The following is a 26,525-nucleotide window of genomic DNA, read 5'->3' on the forward strand; positions in this document are numbered from 1 at the left end:
ACAGAAAAACTTAGTCTGTAAGATGCATGTATGTGTTTGGGATTTTTCTTAGTTTAAATAAAGCAACATATTTTATAAACATTTTTATCAACTCTTTTTTTTAAAAAATATCAACTCTCGGTGTGCCCTTGGAGAGTCACAATTGTTGTTATTGTTTTCTTTTTGTACTCCATTTAAGACTGCACAAGAGTCACCTTTGTTTTTTTGTTTAAGAGAATATATAATTTTATATAATCGCAGAAGTGTCTTAAATGAATGTACGTTAGCTGTTCAAGAAGTTCTTTTGTTTAATGCAGAGAAACATGTTACTGTCCCATGTCAAAACACATAATATGGCACTGCTGCCTAAAGAGAGATCCTGTGAATTACAACAGTAAGGAAGAATATTTCTAGAGCTGGCAGGTTGCTAGCTCTGGAAGGATGGAGTGACAGGGTACATGTCTTTAACTAACTTAATTTTTCTTATATGTAAAACATTAGCCCAATTTATCTGCCTTAGCACTTTTCTGTTTTGTATTTTTGAACCTCATTCAGAATAGGTGAGCAAAACTTGGCTTCTGCTGGTCAGAACAGGACTAGAATAGGACTCTCTGGGGCTAAATCAGACAGTATAGAAAAGAGGTGACATTTGAAGGATTTTCAGACTCTAAGTTGATTATCTTTGTTGAAATACATAAATTAAAAGGAAAAAAGATGAAATATTATCATTAAAACATTTTCTCATCATTATTTTGTTCTGTCTGGTGCTTAAATCGTGTTTTAGAATAATCTTAAACCAACTTTTTAATTTTAAAAAATTATCAATTATAAAAAAATAGAGTTCTCTTATCTCTCTTTTAACTTTTGAATTTTATTTTTTTATACAGCGGGTTCTTATTAGTTATCCATTTTATACATATTAGAGTTCTCTTATCTCTTAAGAACAAGAAGCCTCTAAGTATGATGAGTGCTGTGTATTGAAACGTGTGCTTGTTTATTTTAAGCAGCTTTCCATCATGTGTCCCAGATGCGTTTTCTGTAGGTCACTTTCAGGGTCATTGACGTTTCATGCTCATTGTTACTTTTTTTTTTTTTTTGGGTCATTTTTAGGATATAATCCCTAGATATTCTTGCTTCTTTGCAAATGATTCAGAATACTTCTGTTAGATATTTTGATAATTCTGGTTTCTTGATGGTTGCTGAGATTTCTTCTTGTCTTTTTCATTATCTCAGTGGGTAATGTTTTAATACCAGCTGCTGGACTGTCTCCGTTTTATTGGCTGTCTTGGCACCTGCAACATTTTTTAAGGCAGCAGTGGCATCTGAATATGTTGTGTAGCATTGGTATGGAATTTTCTGTACCTAAATCTTGGCTATATGTTGAGAAAGCAGCTTAACCTAGCAGAGTCAACATGTTATATGATGCGTAGTTGCTGGTTTTGTCATTATGACCTTATATCTCATTTGTTCAACTAGCATTTCTACTTGTAAATAGGAATTCCTGTTTGTAAAGTCATGAATGTATGTATGTCTGCATAGGTAGGATTAACAAGAGGGTTATTTTTAAGGATAACCAAGGATGAAAGCAGGTTCACTGTGGATCTTGGTGATTATTTTTCGAAGAGAATCCTTTGCTTCCTTTTAACTGTAAGCTTTATTATCTTTGGTGATGGCCTTTGAAGTCAGAGGTGTGCCTTAGGTCAGCAAACTTAATAATTCAAAGAGATGTCAACCTAGATAATCACATATGATTCTAGTTCCCATTAATATAGTTGGACAGGTATTATCCCCATTTGCTAGAGAGGGACTCTGAAGCTCAGAGCTGCTTCTGCTTGTCCAGTTCACAGTGATTTCAAGTCTTCTGTTACATCCTTTGATCTTTCCAATATGCCTATGCTAAATTGAAACAGAAGAGTCTTTTAATATAGTCAGTATAGGTGTGATTTATTAACTCAGTATGTAGAATTTTATTGCCAGAAGGCTAAACTACATTCCTCTAAAGTGTATGTGTTTATGGAAGTAGGAACATTTTTTCTAATCATAGTCTATATCCTCTTTTAACTACTTCCCTGTAACATATGGAATGTCTTTACATGCAAAGGCCAACTGTGTATTAATGTCCAATTTTAGCAAAGAACAGTCCTTCAGATAATTTTCTGCCAATAGTGAATGTTCTAAGAACTTAATATATGGTATTCTAGATTGTTTTTCCCATTATATTCATAAATAGCATCTTAAAAGTTTGCTTTTATATACTTTTACATGTTTATTGTAGAAAAACAAATATAAAACAAAATTCCCAGTGTTTCTACTACCAGAGAACTTTTAGTGAGTATCATCCTTTTTTTCCTTAAAACAGTTCCTGTTTTCTTTAGCTTTAATTTGAAATACCATACCAGCTTGCTCAGTTAAAGCATTCTTTTGCTTCAGCAGCATTATTTTTTGTTTTCACTAGAATGATTATGTGAAGACAAAGACTAGTTGGAAAACTTAGCTGGCCTTGAAAAATAAAAAGATTGAGGAAAATACAAATACTTATCTTTGTAGTCATTACTTAGAAACAAACATTTTAAATACATGGATTTTTAACTTTAGGGTCAGCCTTATTAGACAGTTTCGTGTTGTGGAAAGTTAGCCCTAGAGGGAGACTCCTCCAAATCAGGACTTTTTTAAAAAAAATGATTGATTAATTGATTGATTATTTTTGGCTGTGTTGGGTCTTTGTTGCTGTGTGCAGGCTTTCTCTAGTTGTGGCGAGTGGGGGCTACTCTTTGTTGCAGTGCGTGGGCTTCTCATTGTGGTGGCTTCTCGTTGCAGAGCACGGGCTGTAGGCGCGCGGGCTCTGTAGTTGTGGCTCGCGGGCTCTAGAGCGCAGGCTCAGTAGTTGTGGCACATGGGCTTAGTTACTCCGCAGCATGTGGGATCTTCCCGGACCAGGGCTCGAACCCGTGTCCCCTGCATTGGCAGGCCAATTCTTAACCACTGCGCCACCAGGGAAGTCTCTTCCCCTTTTTAAATTAATTAATTGATTGATTGATTTATCTTTAGAACTTTTGAATAATGTAGTGAGTAATTGATGAGAATTATCCCACCACAACCCTAGTATTTAAAGACTTTAGAGCTAACCATTTGATATATTTCATTTCAATCTGTGAGAGATCACACACATTTCTGTGATTTATCAAATTATATCACTAATTCTAATATATATCATCACTGAGACAGTAGCTTGTTATAATTTATAATATATTCTAACTTTTCTAGTCCTGTCTCCTGTTTCCTACTCCCTGTGTGTTATGTGGTTATAGACTTACCGTGCCACTTGCACAGTATATCGGTGTTGCTACTTCAAATCAATCCATGTGGTTACTTAGATGAGGCAAGAATAGATAATGAGATGTTTTTCTCCATACCACCTCTCAGACAGGAGTAGTTTGTTATTCTTCTTTCTTATGTATATTTTCCACACACTGTTGAAATTTTATTTGCAAAAAATTTACACTTTGTGAAGATTCTAAAATACTACTGTGATACTGTTTAGTATTGAATTTTCTTCGGAGATTAATTGGAGAGCTTGTCTTTCGTATGGGTCTGATGTATCACTTGTGATTTTATGTTTCATATGTACAAGACAGTTTGCTCTTCAGTTATCCAGTTATGCCAAACCAATCCAAATTCTTCTGGTTGAGGTTGTTAAGGTATAACATAGACATATAATATATAGAATACATATATATAACATATAATAATAGAATTATTATATAACATGACATATATAATATAACATAGAATAATAGAATACTAGAATACTTGCCAAAATAGAATAATAGAATACTTGCCAAACTGAGCAAGTATACTAGAATACTTGCCAAACTGAGCAAGTATACTAGAATACTTGCCAGAATAGAATAATAGAATACTTGCCAAACTGAGCATGCGAATTCATGCCCATAAATGTTATGCTGATTAATGTGTTAGGGAACGAGGTTGAACAGAAGATCTTCTAACCAATTAGAACATTTGGCCTTCTTTTTAGCCAGTAACTTCCATTACCTGAAACACAGCAAAAGATGTTAACAACAGCCTAAATTTTTCGCTAGCCATATGAAGCCATGGAAGTGAGTGACTCCACTACCTTAACTATTCCCTATTGTTATCTCGAAGGGGCTTAATTGCCACTTCCGAGCTCTAACCCTGCATGGACTAGCTCCTGCAGGCAAATCAGAAAAAAGCCAGGATGGTAAGAAGGAATCTAGTAGAACCTTAAGAGGCAAGTAAAAATAAAGTTCAAAGTCCCTGTCTTTGTTAACCTGTTTCTGTCGCTATTTTTATGATTTTCAGGGGGTGAAGCCAGCCAGTTTTGACAAAGTAGCAATTCCTGAAGTGAAGGAAATTATTGAAGGATGCATACGGCAAAACAAAGATGAAAGGTAAGTTGTCTCTTTTGACCTGGGTATTGCTTAAACAAAAACTTCAAGTGTAATAGGCTCTCAATAGAACACTCAATCTAAGGTGTATTTAATACTTTACTTGTGATTAGTTTCTCTGTTTATGTCTTGTAATATCTTTTTTTTTTCTTTTTTTTTTTTTGCGGTACACGGGCCTCTCACTGTTGTGGCCTCTCCCGTTGCGGAGCACAGGCTCCGGACGCGCAGGCTCAGCGGCCATGGCTCATGGACCCAGCTGCTCCGTGGCATGTGGGTTCTTCCCGGACCGGGGCACAAACCCGTGTCCCCTGCATTGGCAGGTGGACTCTCAACCACTGCGCCACCAGGGAAACCCTGTCTTGTAATATCTTTAAAAGTAGAGTTCTGTCCATTGAAGGTAGTATTCACATTTGGTATACTGAAATGTTGTAAGAATGTGGTTTGGTAGAGTTTAATTAAACCAAAACCACCTTAAACATAGCTGCTGTATTCAGTAAGAACTACTTACAGCATCAGCATGATTTGTAAAACTCAGTAGGGTTCTGTCCTTAATGCAGCAGATCTGTTCCTTAGTCCTTTACCCATTGAATTCTAAAAGATGAAATAAAACATTGGCTCTTTAAAATCAACTCAGCTATGCAGGTCTTGATTTGCTGTTACTATGCCAGAACTGAAGAAGAGCAAAATGTCAAAATTCCTTTGAGTAAAAAGAGACGACTTCACCCAGAGCTTGGGAGGAGATCTGGCTTAGTCATTTATGCTTACAGAGGACTTTTCTCAGAGGAGGGGCAAGTATCTGATCTGCCATATAGCTGATTCATCACCCGTTAGGCATGGCAAAGGTCCAGTGTCTGTTTTTGAAAAATAATCTACTTTCACCATCCCCCCTCACCCTCCAAAGAAGAAAAAGTAGACCAGGTAGTGCAGATAGAAATTGTAAATTGAGCATAATCTGCCTCCTGAAGAATGCGAGTGATCAGGTACATCAACCAAATTAAAGAATTCCATATCTTCACTTCTCCAGTCTCATATTCTTTCCACAACTTTGTTATTTGGAAGAACTTAACATCATGATCTTTAAGGCTTTTTAGTAGAAATTTAGTTGGGTTTCTATTTTCATATACACTGATTAAAAAGGAGAGTCTTTAATCTCTTTAAGAACTTTTTTTTAAAACTATAAATAAAGGAATATTTGTCTCCAGTCTTAGAGTGTGTTACTCTTGTTTCTTTACTGGATGGAACAGTTTACTAGATTACTGGTATTTTGAGACCATTTATCTAGAGAAAATTGTTCCACAATCAGACTTCTGCTTGCCTAGTACACAAGGTGTTGAACAAAGAATTGAGAGGATATATTGGAGTAAATAAAGGTTGCTGTAGTAGAAGTTAATGTACTAGAAATAAAAAGATTTTCGAGTTTTGATTCCACCATTTATGACTTTTATAACTGTGAGCAAGATTGTCAGTCTCTCTGAGGATCCATTTCCTAATAATCAGGAAATGATATTTAATTGGATGTTGGTCAAGGATCAGATGAGATCATGCATACGAGATTTTTTGTTAACTATAAGCACTATGTAAATGATTATGTGATATTTTGAAGCTATGATATTCTATGTATTACTCGCTATTATTAGTACAGTATTAACTAAGATGAGATTAGATTATTAGATTTTAAAAGTATCACTTTGAGCTCTTATTCATAAATGAGATTGTTCTGATGTTCTGTAACTTGAATAAAACTATAATCACTGTTCAAATGGAGCAATGTAGAATGAGTTACAGAATTTCCCTTGTTCTTCTTTTTGCAGTCTGTTTTCATTATTCCAATAACAATAATCAGCCATACTTGAAAAGTATCTTTTAAATCTAATGGTATTTTGTTTTTTGTTTCTTTCCCCTCTCTTTTGAAGATACTCTATCAAAGACCTTTTGAACCATGCCTTCTTCCAGGAGGAAACAGGGGTACGGGTAGAATTAGCAGAAGAAGATGATGGCGAAAAGATAGCCATTAAATTATGGCTACGTATTGAAGATATTAAGAAATTAAAGGGGAAATACAAAGACAATGAAGCTATTGAGTTTTCCTTTGACTTGGAGAGAGATGTGCCAGAAGAGGTTGCTCAAGAAATGGTAAATTAACACTAATCAGCCATTTAAAAATTGATGTAGACTTATATACATTGATACTGTTGAGCAGAAAAGCAGTTTATGAAGCAGTGTGTATGGCATATTCCACTGATATAAAATTGTGTTGATTAATGGCCCTAAAAGCTATTTTTATTTTAAGAGACATGTATAGACATAGATACGTGTATATTAGGAGATGTATATAGACATAGATACGTATAAGGATGGATTGACGGACAGACAGGCAGGCAGGCAGACAGACATACAGAAAGAGAGAGAACAAACCAGAAAGCATTCTGAAGTAATTTTGAAAGTCTGTAAGGTTGACTGACTCCTAATTAGTATAACCTATTTCGTTAGAATGACAAGGTATGTTTTCTAAATACTGATACAGTAGCCTTTGATCAGTCATCTGGATAAACCCTATAAATAGATCACACATTGTTTTTACTTCAAAGGGAGTTTTCAAGATCAATTATTAGTAGGCAGCCCTTGGTGAATCATTTTTGAAGTATGTCTAAAAGATCACTGTTCAGAAAGGAAACTCTTCACCCATCTTAGGCTTGCCATGGTGCCTAAATAGCCATTTCCTGTGCAAAGGTGCTCACAGACTGCCTCTGCTAGAATGTGTTAGAACCATCAGTACTACTTACTTCTGAGAAGGGGTCAGGTATGAAAGAGGTACTTATTTTTAATTGTCAGGTTTTTATACTGTTTGAGGTTTTTATTTTTAACCTTCATATATTTACCACAGTTGTCTTATCTGGTTAAGTGGTTGTCTAGTGAAAGGAAGTAAAAGCAACACAGGTTAATATTAATATTAATATTGATGGTTACATGTGAGCGGGAAATAGAGTGAATATAATAGAATGAGCCTTTTGGTTTAAAAACTTTGATGTTGGGACTTCCCTGGTGGTGCAGTGGTTAAGAATCTGCCCTCCAATGCAGGGGACTCGGGTTCAATCCCTGGTCAGGGAACTAGATCCCACATGCATACCACAACTAAAGAGCACCCATGCTGCAACTAAGACCTGGTGCAACCGAGATAAATTAAATAAATAAAAATTTAAAATAAAAATAAATAAATAAAAACTTTGGTGTTTAGGTTCCCCATTGTTTTGTTGTTATAGTTAGTGAAGGTACATGTACCCCATAAGTTTCTACAAAGATAATAGCACCCACCCCGTGAGTATCCCAGAATATGGTGGTGAAGTGCATAATGCAGACCAGTAGTTTCACAGTTTGGTTAAGACCAGTCCTTAGAGAGTTCCTTCTTCCCCTTCTTCTCTACTTTTCTCCCCAGAAGTACCTTTTTTTGTGTTTGGTTTGTTTTCTTTTGATATCCTGTTGCTTCCTAATGTACCCTTTTATCCTTCAGGTAGACTCTGGGTATGTCTGTGAAGGTGATCACAAGACCATGGCAAAAGCCATCAAAGATAGAGTGTCATTAATTAAGAGAAAGCGAGAACAGCGTCAGTTGGTGCGGGAGGAGCAAGAAAAAAGAAAGCAGGAAGAGAGCAGCCTCAAACAGCAGGGGGAGCAGCAGTCCAGTGCTTCTCAGGCAGGAGCCCAGCAGCCCCCTTCGACGTGCACTGGTGGACCTGCGGCCTCTACCACTTCAGCTTCTGTTTCCACACAAGTAGAGCCGGAGGAGCCCGAGGCAGATCAGCACCAACAGCTGCAGCACCAGCCACCTGGTGTGTCTGTGTTGTGTGAGTCCTGGGGGAAGCGCGCAGGGTTGCTAAAGAGACTCCTAGTTGACTTTTTATCTTCGCAGTCATCATTTCGCACTGACCTCTTGGTATTGAAGTAGAAATCTAATGTGTCAATAAGAAGTTTGAAATGGTTGCCATCTACCTTTCTTACGTCCATAGCTAATAGAGTATGGATGGGACAGTGAGGAAATAGGATTAGGATATAAAACAATTCTACAGGTTCCAACATCTTGAAAGTTCTAATTTGTAGATCTCTACTTCTTATAATTCCTTAAAATATAATTAGTAGTGAAAAATAACAAGTTTATCTTAGCTGCTTATTTTTGAACCCACTAATCCGGTTCAGCTCTTTTAGCAAAGCTGAATAACGTATAAACTAGAAACTAATGAGACTGCTAGTTAGTATTTTGAACTACCTTCTTAATACTAAGGACCCACTGGTCTCCACAGTTAAGACTTTGGAAGCTGTCAAACTTCAGGCTGACTAATAACATTCTGTTTTATTCCCCTTGTTCTTCAGGTGGGAAAATACTGCGATAGGGAATTTTTTTTTTTTAAGACAGAACTTTTTTCTGTATGGATCCCTCATTTAAACATGGAAATCTACTTAGTAAAATTAGTATTTATTTTTTATTTAGTTCAGGTCTGTGCAAAGAAAAAAACCAATTAACCCTAAAATCAGGGGTTTGTGATGGGAAAATGTGAACCTTCTTTTCATGATTTGTCTCTTTGTCTTGTTTTTTGGCAATTTATTTCTCCTTCAGCTGACGGGACGGTTGACAGTGGTCAGGGATCTTCTGTCTTCACAGAGTCTCGAGTGAGCAGCCAACAGACAGTTTCGTATGGTTCCCAGCATGAGCAGGCACATTCCACTGGCACCCTCCCAGGGCACACAGCGTCTGTTGTCCAAGCACAGGCTCAGCCCCATGGGGTATATCCACCCTCAAGTATGGTGAGTAGCTGTGCAAGAGAGTGTAAGCCTATAATGTGTTCAGTTCAGACTCTTCTGCCAAATTAGTAACAGCATGAGTCCAGAGTAAAAAATACAAATGGCGCATTACCAAAGGAGGCAGGTTTATCACAGAGTATAATCGGAGTCATTCAGGCAGGGGAGGATACCTACATTAATGTGTGAAGACACTGTTTACAAGATTTAAACCAATCTGCGTTTGATTAAAGATAATGCTCTCTTTAGCCCTTCAGTGTTGAAACTGTTCCAAGCAGTGTAAGACGGGCACACAAGTGGTTTGGGGGCGGGGGCAAGGAGAGTTTTTCAGAAGTTACTTAAAAGAATTACTGAGTGTTTTCTGTAAGGTGTCTTAATGTATAAAACACAGGTAAGACTTTAGGCCATGATAGAATGCTGCATGTGAGTACTCTATAGTGAAGGAATGACCATTTAATTTAGCGCTTGTGTTCAGTCATCAGTTGCTGTGCGTGTTCTTGCCTTAAAGTCTGTGTTGGACGTGAGTTCCTTCCCCAGTATATGTTCATTTGCTTTTTCCCTTTATTTTGGTATCTGTTTTATGACTGATTTATTTTCAGCATCAACTTATAGAAATTATATCCTGAAATATTTTATACATTTACATCTATGCATATATACACACACATACACACACATTATTACCCATGTTTTACATTAGCCACTCTTGCTTCTCATATAGAGAATGTTCAAATAGATCATTAGATAATACCCCATTTCTTATATTGACCCTCCGTGAAGTCTTCAGAGGTGAATAAGATGCATTTTCTGCCTCAGGAAGGAACTGAGAATTACTGGTCACTGTAGGGCCCTTGTTTAGTGAGATCTTTAGGCAGATACATTGTCCCTCTTTCTCAGAAAGCTTTTAATCTGAATTTGTGGAACTCTTGCTCTTCATTAAATGAAACTCTGTCTTTTTCTGGTAAGAAAATACTTCTGCTTGTTGTGGTCTCTTATCCTACAGCTTGGAATAAAAGATGTTTGGCTAGGTCTCAAGATGGATGGCCACAGTAACAGAAAGAAAACTTCCAATGTACTAATGTTCTAACAACCTACTTCTCTAACCTTTAAGATAAGTAGGTAGGGTAGAAGAGCTTTATACAGACTGTACAGGTGTATTTCTGTGATCTAACAAATATTATTTGTCAGCATTTCTTGTCACTTTCTACTCTTGTTGATTTCTTCTGGATCATCATAACTATAGATTTTTTTAAAACTATTTTTAATCTCTTGGCTTCCCTCATGACAGGGTTTATGAACTTTGGGTCTCTGTTTTAGAAAAGGAAATGGACTGATCATTTATGAAGATGTTAAATATTTGCGCCACAAATATAGCTACATTTGATGCTCTAAAAGCAGACTTTAATGAAATATGACAGTCTTCTTGCCTTTTAATGACAATATTCTGTGGAAGTATTATGAAGAGTTATTAAATATTGAGGATTTTTCAAAACTTTTATAATTATTCCTTTCTAATTCCAGAAAGAATTTACTGTGGCTTGCAACAGTATGTATCAATTATAAGTGGAATTAAGAATAAAAGAGAAGCAAGAGTGGGAAAAAAAGAAAATGTAATCAGTTACACAGTTCACAATATCTGAAAGGAAATAACAAATTTGCTCAGGACAGCCTTGCAGCGTTAGATTTACTGCTTTGTAGCTATATTAAAACCTTTATGTTAAGGTGCTTCAGACTTTCTAACTTTGTAAACCAAAGTTGAACCTCTGATGTGGCTGAAAAAATTTAACGTTACTCTTTAGAGATTCACATTTCAGTTATTTTTCCATTGACTACTTTAATAAAAATACAGAATGTTTCCTGTATCTATTACGAATTATGTATAGAAAGCTAATGCTCTTCCTAGTAGGAAATGACTTTTTAACTTATAGATAAAGATAGGCAAGTGTAATAGGTACAATACTGTGAGCCAACAACTTTTTTGTCTAATGCCTTCTAAAATAGAACTGAGAAATCTTTTATGTCTGAGGTTTCCAGAGCTCCTGCAAAGCGATCCAGGCTTAAAATCTTCTACATCTTATAATGTACGTGAAACTAATAGAATTCATTCTTGTTTAATCTTAATAAGTTTGCAGAAACTGCAAGCCACCATTCATCATTTTCCCTGTCTGTTCTGCTGCCTCAGTCAGTCAGTCATTCTTACTCGCACACTCATAACAATTAATGTTATTGCAGAATGTTTAGGAAGATACCTGGTCATTGTTGTGGTTGTTCATACGTGACCAACAGTGCAGAGACAATAGTTACGATCTGCCAACTGTGCTTTGCGGGATTCCGTCTCTCCTCAAAACATGGCTTTGTGGAATTGAGGAGGATGGAACATTTCTTTACGTCAAGTATGCCCTGTTACCATTGTACCTTTGGTTATCCTGTTTTCAGAGTGCTATGTTTTTCATGTGTGTGTTTGTTTTCTGTTTAGCCTCGTCGTGGCCGTAGCATGTCAGTTTGTGTCCCCCATCTTTCTGCTGTTCCCTCTCTGTCCCACATCTCTCCCAGTGCTCCTTCCACCCCACCACCAGTGCTGTCTGCACCTCCTTCTCCTTCCCTCCTTCGGACTGCCCCCGAGGACACCTCTGCCGAAAAGCTTTCTAAAGCATTGGAGAGTGTCCTGCCTATGCACTCTGCCTTTCAGCGCAAGCACCGACGCTCCAGCCTGCCTTTCCTCTTTGTCAGTACTGTATGTAACATAAACTTCCTGACAAAACTTATTACCAGTGAATACATCCAGGCATCAAGAATTTTAATACAAATTAAGTAAAGAACAGGGCTAGACTTACTAATATATTATGCTTTTACGTTACCAGTTTTTCCTATGGTTTCCCATAACTTTTTGTTATGTAAGGCTTTAAGGGGGACAAAAGCAAGGGGGTCATGAGAGAGAATGCTTCTAACACCCTTGGCATCTGTCAGCGGGGAGCCATAAAATTGAGCTTTTGTTATATTCTCCTGTCCCCCACCAACGTATTTAGATCCTTGCATTTTCATATCTTAGCAAAGAATGTGTGTATTATTTAATTTTAAACTCGTTGGCTTAATAAAAGCAAATTTTCTCTTTATCAGACATTACCCAAACATGTTTTCTCCTCACTTTATTCCAAAGAGACACTAATGACAATGGATGAGTCCATTTTTTTCCAATAGTGAGTGAAGAATAATTGAAGAGGGAAAGTTGCTTTTAATTTGTTAGCTGTTTAAAATGAGGTGTCAACAAACTAAAAGCCCCCACATAATGTTCCCTCTTGGGAATTTTTTTTCTTTGAATAAGGTGGGATCTTGACTCTAATGGAACACATTAGATACGTATATAGTACATGTGATTTTCTTTGGCCTCATTACTGTCTGTGGAAGGTCTATCTTTCAGAGTTGTTTTAAACACTGTGGTACTTTGCTGCTGCTTTTCCAGATAGAGAATTTAGTTAACATTCTGATCTAGCAACCCCCAAATCTTGAGATTTTTACCTAGGAGAATGATTAACTGTATAGTGTTTTATGGCTTTGGGATACTCTTTGAATAAACAACAGTAAGATGGAGCATTCTGAGTCAAAACAGAAACCTCCTTTTAGCTGTTGTGAAGAAGTAACAGTGGAGCCATTTTGCCTATTTGATAGGGGTCTTCCCTATTGAAAGAATGAAACTGATCTACCCTTTTAAAAAAAGAGTCCGTGAAAGTGAATTATTACAGTGTGCAATTATCCTTTTCACCTGTTTTGAACACCAAATTAGTCAACACAACTAGAATCAGAAAAGTGGACATTCAATGATTTGGCATCTGTAACATGTTTCATGTAGTAAAATTAACTGCATTTGGTTCGGGGCAGACAGGGGAAAGACATGACAGTCACTGGCCAAGTGGTGTATATTTTACTGTACACCAAAACTCTCTTCTGATTTCTAGTCAGAAGACATACTGTTAGTTGATCAGAAATGAACCCTTGGAGCCTCTAACACACCAGCAGACAATAAGGCTTCAGAGTAGGAAGACTTGGTACAGTTATAAGTGAACATACAAATTGTAGGTAAATTCAGAATAATCACTTAGAAGGTTAAATTCTTCCATTTCCTTTGAGAGGGGAAAGTTGTGGAAAAGCAGCTCTTATCTAATGCAAAGAGTCCCACAGAATAATTTTATTGACCCTGGATGTATTTAATGGATTTTTACTATGCACATAATTTCCAAAAGCATTGTTATTTCTTTATTAATTATAAATTTGGTGTAACCGTTTCATAGCATTACACAGAGTTACCCAATTGTGCATGTCAATGTAATTTCACATATGAATGTATGAATTACTTGTCTTATTCATGTTGATACAGCCTCAGTCCATGGCGCATCCGTGTGGGGGGACCCCAACATACCCAGAATCACAGATATTTTTCCCAACTATTCATGAACGTCCAGTTTCTTTTTCACCACCTCCCACCTGTCCACCGAAGGTGGCCATTTCCCAGCGGCGTAAGAGCACCTCCTTCCTGGAAGCCCAAACTCACCACTTCCAACCCCTGCTGAGGACTGTTGGCCAAAATCTTCTTCCACCTGGTGGCAGCCCAACTAACTGGACACCAGAGGCTGTAGTTATGTTGGGTACTGCAGCCAGTAGAGTCACTGGAGAGCCATGTGAGATACAGGTCCAACCTATGTTTGAACCAACTCAAGTTTACAGTGACTATAGACCTGGACTAGTACTTCCGGAAGAAGCTCACTACTTTATTCCTCAGGAAGCAGTGTATCTAGCTGGGGTACAATACCAGGCCCAGGTGGCAGAACAGTTTGAGGGCATTCCATACAACTCACCAGTCCTGTCAAGTCCTATGAGACAGACACCTGAACAGAAGCCAGGGCAAGGGGGCCCTACCTCAAGTTCTGTCTTTGAATTTCCATCCGGACAGGCTTTCGTGGTAGGACACCTCCAGAATTTAAGATTAGATTCTGGACTGAGCCCAGGATCTCCCCTCTCTAGCATTTCTGCACCTATCAGTACAGATGCTACAGGCTTGAAATTTCACCCTGTCTTTTTTCCTCATTCTGCACCTGCTGTGTTAACTCATAACAATGAGAGCAGAAGCAATTGTGTATTTGAGTTTCACGCTCGTACTCCATGCTCCTCTTCAGGAGAAGGAGGAGGAGGAGTTTTGCCTCAGCGCATTTACCGAAATCGACAGGTTGCTGTGGACTTGAATCAGGAAGAACCACCTCCTCAATCCACAGGATTACACGGCCGCCTGCAGCCTGTGACTGAAGAACAGCATGATTTCCAGGCCCCAGAACTGACCGTCTCTGTGGTAGAGCCCACCGGACAGAGCTGGCCCATAGGAAGCCCAGAATATTCCAGTGATTCCTCACAAATCACTTCTTCAGACCCCAGTGATTTTCAATCACCTCCCCCTACAGGGGGAGCAGCTGCATCTTTTGGCTCTGACGTCTCATTACCCTTTATCCGTCTGCCTCAGACAGTGTTACAAGAATCCCCACTTTTCTTCTGTTTCCCCCAAGGAGCCACATCTCCGCAGGTTTTATCTGCCTCATTTTCTTCAGGAGGATCTGCACTCCATCCACAGGTTATAGGAAAACTTCCACGGTTCTTTTACACTACCCTACTGTGCACCATTACGTTTAAGTTTTCTATCCCTCCTTTCCATTCATGAGGGTTATTGTTTAATTTTATTATGGAGTTTCTCCATTGCGGGGGGGTGATTTTAAACTACTTGTATTTAAGAGCAAAATATGAGACCGAAGCGGCCCGATTTACCAATAACATGTGTACACCCTTGGAAAAGAGAGCACAAAAACTAGAATTTTAGTTACTCATCAAAATCAGTTACTTCTGTCCATATGTAGAGTGGACAGAGTTTTCAGCTATTAGTGAACACATAAATGTCTGTAAAGTTGACTGAGCATTGATTATTTACAAATATTAATGTGAAGTATTTCTTTCTCCCTAGAAACAAACATGGCTAGTTTTTAAAAAAAAAATAGAGAAGATAACATTTCTTTTCCTGTAAAATGCAAAGAATGAAAAATAAGAAATCTTTTTTTTTTTAAAGTAGTGTTAGGAATATACAGAGTTTTCATTAGTATGGAAGGATCTTAAAAGACAGAGAGGAAACATCTTAGGAATTTGTCTTAACAAATGAGGATGCCTTTTAAAAATGGCATTAGTCAGGGCTTCCCTGGTGGCGCAGTGGTTGAGAGTCTGCCTGCCGATGCAGGGGACACGGGTTCGTGCCCCGGTCTGGGAAGATCCCACATGCCGCGGAGCGGCTGGGCCCGTGAGCCATGGCTGCTCAGCCTGCGCGTCCAGAGCCTCTGCTCCGCAACGGGAGAGACCACAACAGTGAGAGGCCCGTGTACCGCAAAAAAAAAAAAAAAAAAAAGGCATTAGTCAAACAGGTCACTGTGTATCATTTGTTCAAATAAAATGTTAATCCACAAAATTGACTGATTCTAATTTTTAGCAACTAAGTTAGAATCTAGTGTGGGTGACGGGGGTTTTTTTGTTTTTGTTTTAGGGATTTGTGGTACATGTTGCAAGGTAAAGACCATTAGATACCTCAGTTCTTAGATTTTTCCTCAACAAATTTAGATTTTGTTGCTTATGAATATGAGCATATGCACACTCTTGCAAATAAAGACAAAGTGATGGACGTAATAGCATTCAAGAAGTGGAGTCAGTATTGACTATTTCATATATTATTCCTTTGATATATTTTGTCAAATGTATAAGTCTTATAAAATTTATGTAGGAGACTATGCAGTTAAATAGGAAACTTTGCAATTATATATTCAAGATATCATTTAGATGTTTTAAATATCCCACTCTTTTATAAAGAACTATATGTTCTTCTTTGACTTTCTTCCTATGTTCTTCCCCCATCAGGGGCATAAATAACCCCCAAAATATACATAAAGTATCAGTTACTTAGAGCAGTACTAAGAAGCAAAAAGATCTAGAAACTTGAACTGTGTGTACACGCGGTATGGTACGCTCACATTAACACACTGGTTGCTAGCCCGTACTGTGAACGTGTATGCACTGCCAGCCTTGCTCCTTTAAACTTTCCAAAATGAAATTTCAAACATCAGGTAGTTTACAGAAAAGGTGCAGAAAGGATGTATACTCACAGTGGTTAAGATGCAGTAGAATGTGATGTTCTATCCAAGTAAGCTTCAGAGAAGCCCCTCTAAACTGAAATGAAACAGCAAAGTTGGGCCTTTTCATTTTCTTAGCTCACCTATTATCAAGTCCTGCATTCAGTTCTCACCTTCTAATTTATTTTAACTTAAGATCTCTTCTGGGTGAGGGTTTCTCAAATTCCAACCGTATGGACATTTTAGGTGAGATCGCTCTTTGCTGTGAGGGCTGCCCTGTGCATTTGTAGAGTGTTTAGCAGCATCCCTGGCCTCCCCCCACCAAGTACCAGTAGCAGTTGTGACAACCAAAACTAGCCCCAGGCACTGCCATACATCTTTGGGAAGGGGCATGGGGTTCGCAAAGTGCCCCTGGTTGAGAGCCATTGCTCTAGGTACTTGGCAGGTAATGATGATAATTATTTTTATGTTTTTGACAAAAGTCGCTATAGCACTACAAGAAATAGCAAAAGGAACCAAATAGCATTATTAAATACCCTTTTTTCTTTAATCGTTTGGATAGTTTTTTCACATTGATAGTCATTATTTTTCCTGATTATTTTCAATAATAATTTTATTTTGAATCTTACTATTTTGGCAAAAAATATAGCCTGAGCAGTGGGGTAGGTTAGGTTTTAACCATCAGTGGTTTTTGCATAGAATCAGAGTATGTTCTGTAATATGATCCTTCTCTAACCTTCTCTTTAAAAACATGCCCCAGTGGTCTCTCCCTACATACTTAATCAAGCGAATGTTTCATCTTGCTCAGGCAGACTCTCAGGAGCTCACATATTTATTGCAAAATCCTGACCTCTGTATAAACGTACCTTTGGGCTGCTCTAATTTTTTGTATTCACTTCTCTCCTTCAGGCACAGGGGCAGAGCCAGGGTCAGCAATCTTCAAGTAGTTTAACAGGGGTTTCATCCTCCCAACCCATACAACATTCTCAGCAGGTGAGAGCAACTCATTGCTACGTTTTATGGATTAGCAATAGCCAAAACACTGGTTTACGTCTTTCATGAATTGGATTCCTGATGTAAATGGCTTGCTAAGTTTTTGAAAGGAAAATCTAGAGGCATAACATTTCCTGTCTTCAGTAACATTTTAGAAAATCTTTTGTTTAATGTATTTTTGAATGGTGTATTAGATTAGACATACATTGAAATTCAAAAGAATTATCTTTACTGACATACTTTATGTGCCTTCTTAAACAGATGATTCTACGCTATTTTAACAATACAGTTGACCCTTGAACAGCACAGGGGGTTAGGGGCACAGGCCTTCTGCACAGTCAGAAATATGTGCATAACTTTATAGTGGGTCCTCCCTCTCTGAAGTTACACATCGACAGCTTAAACCAATCTTGGATCGCATAGTACTGAAGTATGTATTTACTGAAAAAAATTAACATATAAGTGAACCCATGCCATTCAAACCCGTGTTATTTGAGGATCAACTGTACAAAGAATGTCATTTTTGTGTGTATGTATTTCACGATTTGTCCTTTTGTGAGCACTTTACCATTGCTTTCACTGTGCTTGACTCTAGTAATGCTCCACTCCTTTCTAATTATTTCTAATCTTCGGGGTGGGGCATCAGATTTTATGCTAAAATGAATGAAAGCCTAAGAACAACTACTTCAGGAACTTTAAAAAAATGATTTGGGGAATTTGTTCCCAAAGGTTCAGAGAACTCAAGGGATTAGTATAATGCTGATGTATTCAGCAGCAAAACTGGTAATTGTAAAATTAAATATCTGTAGTGCATCACTGATATTAGTTAACAGTAGTTATTTACATGGAAATAATGCTTTGGGGGCACAATCGAATATTTATTATCTGTTTCAAATAAAATTTATAGCCACTACATGTGTCATAAAAACTTCGCAGTGAACTATTTTGTTGATAGTTCCCTATGCAGTGTGTTTTCAAACCACCAAATTCTAAATTGGCTTGTTTCTATCAGTTTTTGAAATTAAGTTTTCAGTTCTCCTTACAAATGGCCTGCTCACAGTCCAGCATGTGATCATGTGGTCGTTTGATGCTGGTTTAAGATTAGATGTTCCTTGTACAAGATTAGCTTGGTTATACAGGCAAACCTTGTTTTACTTTGCTTCGCTTTCTTGTGCTTCGTAGGTACTACATTTCTTCTTCTTTTTTTTTTTTTTTTTAACAAATTGAAGATTTGTATTAACCCTGCTTCAAGCAAGTCTGTCAGCACCATTTTTCCAACAGCATTTGCTCATTTCGTGTCTCTGTGTCACGTTTTGCTAATTCCCACACTTATTTCAAACATCTTCATTACTATTATATTTGTTACGGTGATCTGTGATCAGTGATCTTTGATGTTACTACTGCAAAAGGATTATGACTTGCTGAAGGCTCGGGTGATGGTTAGCATCTATTAATAAAGCATTTTTTAAATTAAGGTACGCACATTGTCTTTTTAGTCATGATGCTGTTTCACACTTAATAGACTACAGTGAGGTATATGCACTAGGAAACAAAAAAATTCACGTGACTTGGATTATTGCAATATTCACTTTATTGCAATGATCTGAACCAAACCTGTAATATTTCCGAGATGCCTGTATATACATTTTCTCTGTGGCCAACACCTCTATCTTATAGAATAGAAGGGCTGGGAATTACACGTTTTGTCTTGCTCGTGCCCTTTCTTCCAGACAAGTATCTGAATCTATATATATTTATAGTTACGTTCAAGTAGTCACATTTTTGCCAAGCTTAACAGGTTTAATTATATTAACAACCCGTGATAAGAATACAAAATAAAAGTTACATAAAGCTGAGTGAGGACAGAAACGCTATCATGGATACCAGTCTCCTAATTCGCTTATCATTGGACACAGGCCAATACCAATAAAATGTGCAGATTTAAGTGTATGGTCTCTTTTTCCTTTTCCAAAGGAATTTGTTATGAAGCAGTGAAATAAGCCATTGAGTTTAATGGTGATGAAAGTATGCACAGTCGGGGCGCAGGGGGCAGCTCCACAAATGTCAGGTTAAAAGAATCAGGTGCTTGACTCTTCTGGGAAAAGATCTGACTAAATGGCTATCTCTACAGTACAAACAAAAATTCCTGTTTCAGTGATGCTTTTTTCAGATATTTTTATTTTGTGAGTTATTTTAAATATAGGATGAGTTAAATAGAATCATAAAATTGAGCCCTCAATCTAAATAAGTGTATGCAGTCTAGAATATTTAACTTTTCCAGGGTTGCATAGCCAATAGATAGAACTAAACATTACAAACCATAATCCAAGATTTCTACAGTAGTTTTCTTTTTTCTTCATTAAAGTTCTACGGGGATTCATGATTCTGCAAAGGTGCCCAAGGAGCTGTATTTTTTTGTTTTATCTTCTGGGGTTCCATATATAGAAAAGGAAGATTGTAAACTTTCTGTACTGTACAGTTAGAGTCTGTTTTTAGATCTGATTTTCGTTTTGCATACCGTCACGTCCCAACACCACCGTAGGAAACAATCTCTCTAATTTTACTAATGTGAGGAAAGAGATGAACTTTAGCTGAAATTTACTTTATTTCTTGTGTTTCTGAAATATACTGAATAAAGGATTGCTTCTTTTCACGTTTTTATCAAGAATCTCTTCTAGTGGTATATCGTGTCTTAATGAGGTACCAGAAATAACTTTCTCCTACCGGAAATCTGAGTATTTTGCTGCCACGAAAGGTCATGAGCTACCCTGCTTCCTTAATAATTTCATCCATAGGGCACATGTAGAGTCTGTAGGTATCTCTTACTTTTTGTTCAACTGAGGCTCATGAACATTTTTTTCAAGCACCTTTGTCCAACAGATAGTACACGGTCACAGGCTGTTTTCAAGGGGCAGTTTTATGCAAAGCATGATGCCAAGTTGCTATGCTAAACAGTACTTGTTTGGCTAAAGTGTTGATTATTAGCCAGTGTGATTGTGCAAAAATAAAAAAAACCATATACTCCTGTCCTCTCCAGAGGTGCCACTTCTCTATAAATGCTTTAATGTACAGCTGGCATACATGCCTCTCAATTATTCTAAGCAAGGAGTGAGGGTATATGTTTATAAAACTGCTCGTTTTTGACAGTACACACACACACACACACACACACACACACACCCTCAATTATTCTAAGCAAGGAGTGAGGGTATATGTTTATAAAACTGCTCATTTTTGACAGTACACACACACATACACATACACACACACACACACACACACACACACAGAGACAACTAATTAAACAGTTTTTTCCTAACTGAGTTCATGCTCTGAAGGACCATGTGCTAGGCACTGATGGACTACCAAGATGGATCATATAAGGCTACTTTCAGGGAGCCTGAATAATCTGGTAACAATATACGTCGACTCCTACAAAACGAGTAAGGATAATAGCTAACATATATAGTGTGCAAAGCAATCTACCTGTGTTTTTATTCAATCCTTCTATGAATCGTATAAAATATAGGTACTATCATTATTTCCATTGTACAGATGGGAAAGCTGAAACGAGATCTGGAGACGCTAAGTACTTTACCCAAACTTCTAAAAGACAGAAAGAATTTAAATCCAAGTAGTCTGACTCCATGAAAGGAGGAGACTATATCTCTTCTGAGCAGGGAGGGGGATATCAGTAGGTTTATGAAAGAGCATTTGAACTGGACTCTGATTATGAGTTAGATTCAGATGAAGGATAAGGAATATTCTAGGCCCAAAGAAAAGGGCAGGGGGGCAGTATAAGCAAGGTAGAAGGCACAAAGGTAGAAAGCTGTGAGACAGAAACAAATAAACCTTGGGTTCAGTGTAGCTAGAATACAGATAAGTCAGGACTTTTGGTTAGGACTCCGTGCTCCCAATGCAGGGGGCACTAGTTTGATCCCTGGTCAGGGAACTAAGATCCCACATGCCACGTGGCACGGCCTAAAACAAAAAACAAATAAGTGAAGGTGTGAGTTCAGGAAAGAGCTGATTGAGTCCAAATTGTGATGTAAGCAAGGGTCTGCGTTGAAGGGGGTGCGGGAGAGAGGTAATTTTGCGCCCAAATATAAGGGGCAGGGGATTTGCTCAGATTGAACCTTTACGAAGAAGGGAGATCACCACTTAGTCAAACTCTCATCAGGCTCACATCACGGGGCTCTTACTGGTCTTTGCTTTGAACAATAACACAAAAAAATATTAATGGAATAAAGTGAAACTGTTGAGAACAAGTGTGCCTGTAAGGACCTTAAAGGGTGTATGTAGTTGGAAATGTTTATGGCAATATCTGACAGAATTGGTTTTATATATGCCAAGACATTAAACATAGATTTTGTCCTTAGGGGAACAACTTCACTGTTCCAGGTTCATTGTAAATAACATTTAAAGATCACTTAAAGGTTACATGAATATACACCTGTAAGACAATTGCAAAAACAATAGAACTGTCCTAATACTAATAATCAAGCAGATGCTTGTCACTGCAGATTTTATCTCAAGACACAACTTAAAGAACAAGTACTATGTTATGCGCCAGAAAAGCGAGATCATTCATAGTGTAGCTTCCCTGAAGATAAAAATGCTGATGTATAATTACATGTGAAGATTTTGAATGAGGCAAGGGGAGCAACATTTCTGAATTAGTATATTTATATAAAAGACAATCTTATTTAGGTATGAAAATTAATGACTTAGATAACTGTAGATAGTTCACGGTGAATTCCTTAAAGTTTAAATATATTCAAGTTAACCAAAAAGGTTTTCTACTTTCTTGGTTCTTGTTTCTTAGTGGGAAAATGGGCAAAATTGTCTTATATTCAGAGCTGCCTTATAGTTGGATACATATGATATATCTTAGTTGCTGAAAATAAATTTTATATAATTCAGCCATTTGTTCTAATTTTTTTAAGTTAAGAATACATTATCAGAGCTAAATAAGGATAAAACAAACATGACTACTGTCACTATTACATTTCAGGATTCTTTTGATGGTTTTAATTCGTATAATAAGAAAGAAATGAGGAATAAATATCAGGAAAGTAAAAATATTATTTGCAGATTATCACCTAACAAAATCTAGGATGCTTGTTAAGGTGGGTAGATGCATAATAGATATAAAAACAAAAATAAATAAGTCTTGGGGATGCAATGTACAGCATAGTGACTGTAGTTGATAATACTGTATTATATGTTTGAAGGCTGCTAAGGCTGCTAAAGGCTATGATTGGTTGTAGCATTATTTCAAGTAACAAAAAATTCAATCAACCAAAGTGTTCATCATTAGGATATCAGTACCGTTGATAAATAAAATGAAAATGGCATGTCAGAGAACAGTATTTATAAAACGGGTGTGTTTTTGTTTTGTTTTTAAAAACAAAATCAACTTGTGTGTAAATGACCACTTATGCATAGAAGAAAATTCATAAAGTCGATGCACCAAACCACTAATTGTGATTGCCTGTGGAGAAATGAGGTTGGGTATTTTCATTTAACTCTATTAATCTAATATATTGCTTAAAATTTTTATTACAAACAGGTATTGTTTTTGTATTTAAAAATTAAAAATTTGGGCTTCCCTGGTGGCGCAGTGGTTGGGAGTCCGCCTGCCGATGCAGGGGACACGGGTTCGTGCCCCGGTCCAGGAAGATCCCACATGCCTCGGAGTGGCTGGGCCCGTGAGCCATGGCCGCTGAGCCTGCACGTCCGGAGCCTGTGCTCCGCAATGGGAGAGGCCACAACAGTGAGAGGCCCGCATACCGCAAAAAAAAAAAAAAATTAAAAATTTTAAATTAGTTATAGGTATTAAAGAGGCTTGAAAGTCAGCTATGAAGTTCAGATTTTTGTTAGGCTAGAGGGGGCCATTAATTTTATTGCAAAATTTAGTGTTTGGGTACAATTACATGCCATTTATCAAGTTTAGGTGTATTATACCAGAGTGCCTAGCACATGCTTGATTTCCAGATGACATTCCCTTTGCCGTACGTTGAGTTGAGTGATAGTGTCCTTGTTTTCAAAGAAGGAAACCTCATTTTGGCAGTAAAATGAGCAATCTCTAAGGTATCACAGCTAGTAAATGGTAAAGCTGACGTTCAAAATTCAATGCTTTTCTCCCATTTTGTAGCCGTTATCAAAGCTATTCTTTAAGCAAATTAATTACACAGTTGATGAAATATTGATAGATGAAGGGAAAGAGATTAAAGGAAGAGATTGGATTAGTTTAATATAGGACCAAAGTGAGAGCTGCTATCAAGAAATGGGAACAAAGAGGGAGGAATTTGGAGAAGAGAGGGTCTGTTTGGACATGGTGTCTGAAGGTGTTTATAAATACCTGAGCTGCTACTGGGGCAGGGAGCCTATTAGGTGAAGAACCAGTGGTGACTCAAACTTTGAAACATGGGTTAGTTCTTGGTTGTACCATCACAAATAAAGAACACCAGATGAAAAAGAAAGATGTGTAAAAAGGGGAATTGGTGAATTTGGGTTTGTGCATGTCTTGATTACTAAAATTGCCATCTTTTACAGACACTGATAGGCAAACATACTTCCTTAGAAACATGCTGTTAATGACTTGAAATAAAACTGAGTGATGGTTTTCTTCTCAGCAGCAAGGAGTGCAGCAGACAACCCCCTCTCAGCAGACAGCGCAGTATTCACTTCCCCAGATGTCAGCCTCCAGCGAGGCCATGACTGCACAGCCCACAAGTCAGCCTCAACCTCCACAGTCCTTTTCGCATGTGTCAGCAGGAAAACAGGTGAACGCTTAACTTCTAGAAAGGAGTGCCACATGACTTCTACCTTCCCTAATGGTGAAAATTGGTTATTTTCACTGCAGAAATGAAGTGAAAATTGCTTCTTTTGTGTATATGCATTGGTTAATATAAATGTGTATATACAGCAGCAATAATCCAAAAATGTTTAACTTCTAGGTTTATCAGCCTAAAATCAGTTTGACAGGTATAGAACTGATAAAGGTGCTGTAGTAATTGAACCTATGACATTTTCTAGCATTGTCAGTTGTACCTATCATTCTAGGTTTGCAGTTAATGCTGTGTTTTCACGTAGATTTATGCATTGTTTCCTTCCTTCATTGCCTTCTGAAGTCATAAAAAACCCTTATATGGAATGATTTTTTTTTCTAAGTTATCCTTCTAGTCACTTGAAAAGTAACTCTGGGGACTTCCCTGGTGGTCCAGTGGCTAAGACTCCGTGCTCCCAATGCAGGGGGCCCAGGTTCGATCCCTGGTCAGGGAACTAGATCCCGCATGCTGCAACTAAAGATCCTGTGTGTTGCAACTAAGACCCGGCACAGCCAAATAAATAATAAATAAATATTTAAAAAAAAAAAAGAAAGAAAAGTAACCCTGTAGAAGATAAGCTCTTCTGAATGACCTTTTTTCAGCTTTAACATCGGGGCAGCTTGTGCTTGTATTGTTTTTGTCATATTTCATCACATCTGAGATACTGTCAATTGTAAAATGCACCATTATTTTATGTAACACTGAGAACTGACATACCATTAATTGTAAGATATATCTTAATGTCATAAACATTAAAATGACCAGGTGGTGGAAAGGGATGATTGCATCGTACAATCAGTGAAATATAGTAATTAGACCTACTTTTACAGGCCTGTGTTAGACCTAAGAATTGTGGAAGCACTATGGATAAGCTCTAACTCCACTGGGAAGGAAGTTCTTTGAATTTCAGTCATCACTGTAGTATCAGTTGTAGATTTAGTGACAGCAAACATACCAGTGGATTATGGTATGTGAAACATATCTCAGCCAGGCTGTAAAGAAAACAACCTTTCATATGGAAGGGTTCTCTTTGTTGTTGAACGATGAAGCATGAGCAAAATTTCCTGCCACAAAAGATTTGAAACAGCAGCCAGTCTGTCAGCCTCCCTGTCTCCTGTTGTCCTCTCCCTGCTCTTATGTGGCACATTAACTTACACTAATGTATGCAAGGGTTTGGTGTTTGTTTTAATTTTCTTTCTTTTTGGCTAATACATAAGTCTTGCTTTTGGCAGCCTTGCTTTTTTTTTTTTAAAGTCTGTCTGTTTTGTTTTTCTTTACCTTCCCAGCTTCCAGTTTCCCAGCCAGTACCAACTATCCAAGGCGAACCTCAGATCCCAGTTGCGACACAGCCCTCAGTCGTTCCAGTCCATTCTGGTGCTCACTTCCTCCCTGTGGGACAGCCACTCCCGCCTTCCTCACTCCCCCAGTACTCTGTTTCTCAGATCCCCTCAGCTCCTCAGCCAGCTTTCTCCCCGCTTCCTGTCACCATGGCAGCTGGCATTAATCAGCCTCTGCTTACCTTGGCTTCCTCTGCTCCAGCAGCTGCAGTCCCAGGGGGACCCGCTGTGGTCCCTAGTCAGCTTCCCACCCTCCTGCAGCCTGTGACTCAGCTGCCAAGTCAGGCTCACCCGCAGCTCCTGCAGCCAGCAGTTCAGTCCATGGGGATAGCCGCTAACCTCGGGCAGACTGCTGAGGCTCCACTCCCCTCTGGAGATGTTCTCTACCAGGTACCGTGTTGGCTGGTGAGAAGGAGGGCACCAGAGGGTTTGGTTCTAATGATAGAACATCAAGGACTTAAAAACCTAATAACTGAATATCAGAATAACTAACAATAACAAAAGTTGCTGATCTCAACCAGAGATGCTAAAATAGTAAATTCTGAGAAAGGACAGGGCGATGATGTCTGATGACTCATTTCCATTTTTCCCAAGACATCTCTTGGGAGAAAAATGGTTCTCTCAATATTCAGTGTAAGCTGATTGAAAGCTAGATATGGCTAATAATAGAATATATCAGGCTTTTTTTTATGGGAAGAGTAAATATGGGTAGCCGACATGGTATCAGTAAAAAGTTTCAGGGTTTAGATTTAGAATATTAGCAAGTCATTATATGACTGGAATGACTGATACCTTGAAGAGTTTTTGCATTCTCCTGTTTGATTGGGTAGAAAGTAGGTATTTTCTAGAAGGAATTATGTCTATTCCTCCTATTTAAATAGTCTCCAGGAGGGAAAAAAATAGCAACTTAGAAGTATAGTTGTGTACAGTCCTGTCCCCTAAATTGAAATCAGTTAACCATTTCATTTCAAGAATCTTCTTTAAATTATTAGAAAAAGATCAGGCTACTTTTCTTCACTA

At 37.9% G+C, this 26,525-nt stretch overlaps 1 protein-coding gene across 23 annotated transcripts in view; it reads left to right on the plus strand.

The window, feature by feature from the left end:
- WNK1 (WNK lysine deficient protein kinase 1) overlaps positions 1-26,525 on the plus strand; it is a 135,623-nt gene that overhangs the window by 83,284 nt on the left and 25,814 nt on the right. For 4 of the 23 annotated variants that reach the window (XM_079937354.1, XM_079937373.1, XM_079937365.1 and 1 more), the window contains 8 exons: positions 4,321-4,409; positions 6,320-6,539; positions 7,915-8,248; positions 9,016-9,203; positions 13,570-14,811; positions 17,252-17,335; positions 23,974-24,123; positions 25,455-25,895. In XM_079937354.1, the coding sequence (XP_079793480.1) occupies positions 4,321-4,409; positions 6,320-6,539; positions 7,915-8,248; positions 9,016-9,203; positions 13,570-14,811; positions 17,252-17,335; positions 23,974-24,123; positions 25,455-25,895 (2,748 nt within the window). The remainder of the gene's footprint in view (positions 1-4,320; positions 4,410-6,319; positions 6,540-7,914; positions 8,249-9,015; positions 9,204-13,569; positions 14,812-17,251; positions 17,336-23,973; positions 24,124-25,454; positions 25,896-26,525) is intronic. The other 19 variants (XM_079937376.1, XM_079937355.1, XM_079937357.1 and 16 more) reach the window with 12 other exon arrangements.

Source organism: Stenella coeruleoalba (genome assembly GCF_951394435.1).
Source record: "Stenella coeruleoalba genome assembly, chromosome: 11".
In the NCBI taxonomy this organism is placed as follows: Eukaryota; Metazoa; Chordata; class Mammalia; order Artiodactyla; family Delphinidae; genus Stenella; species Stenella coeruleoalba.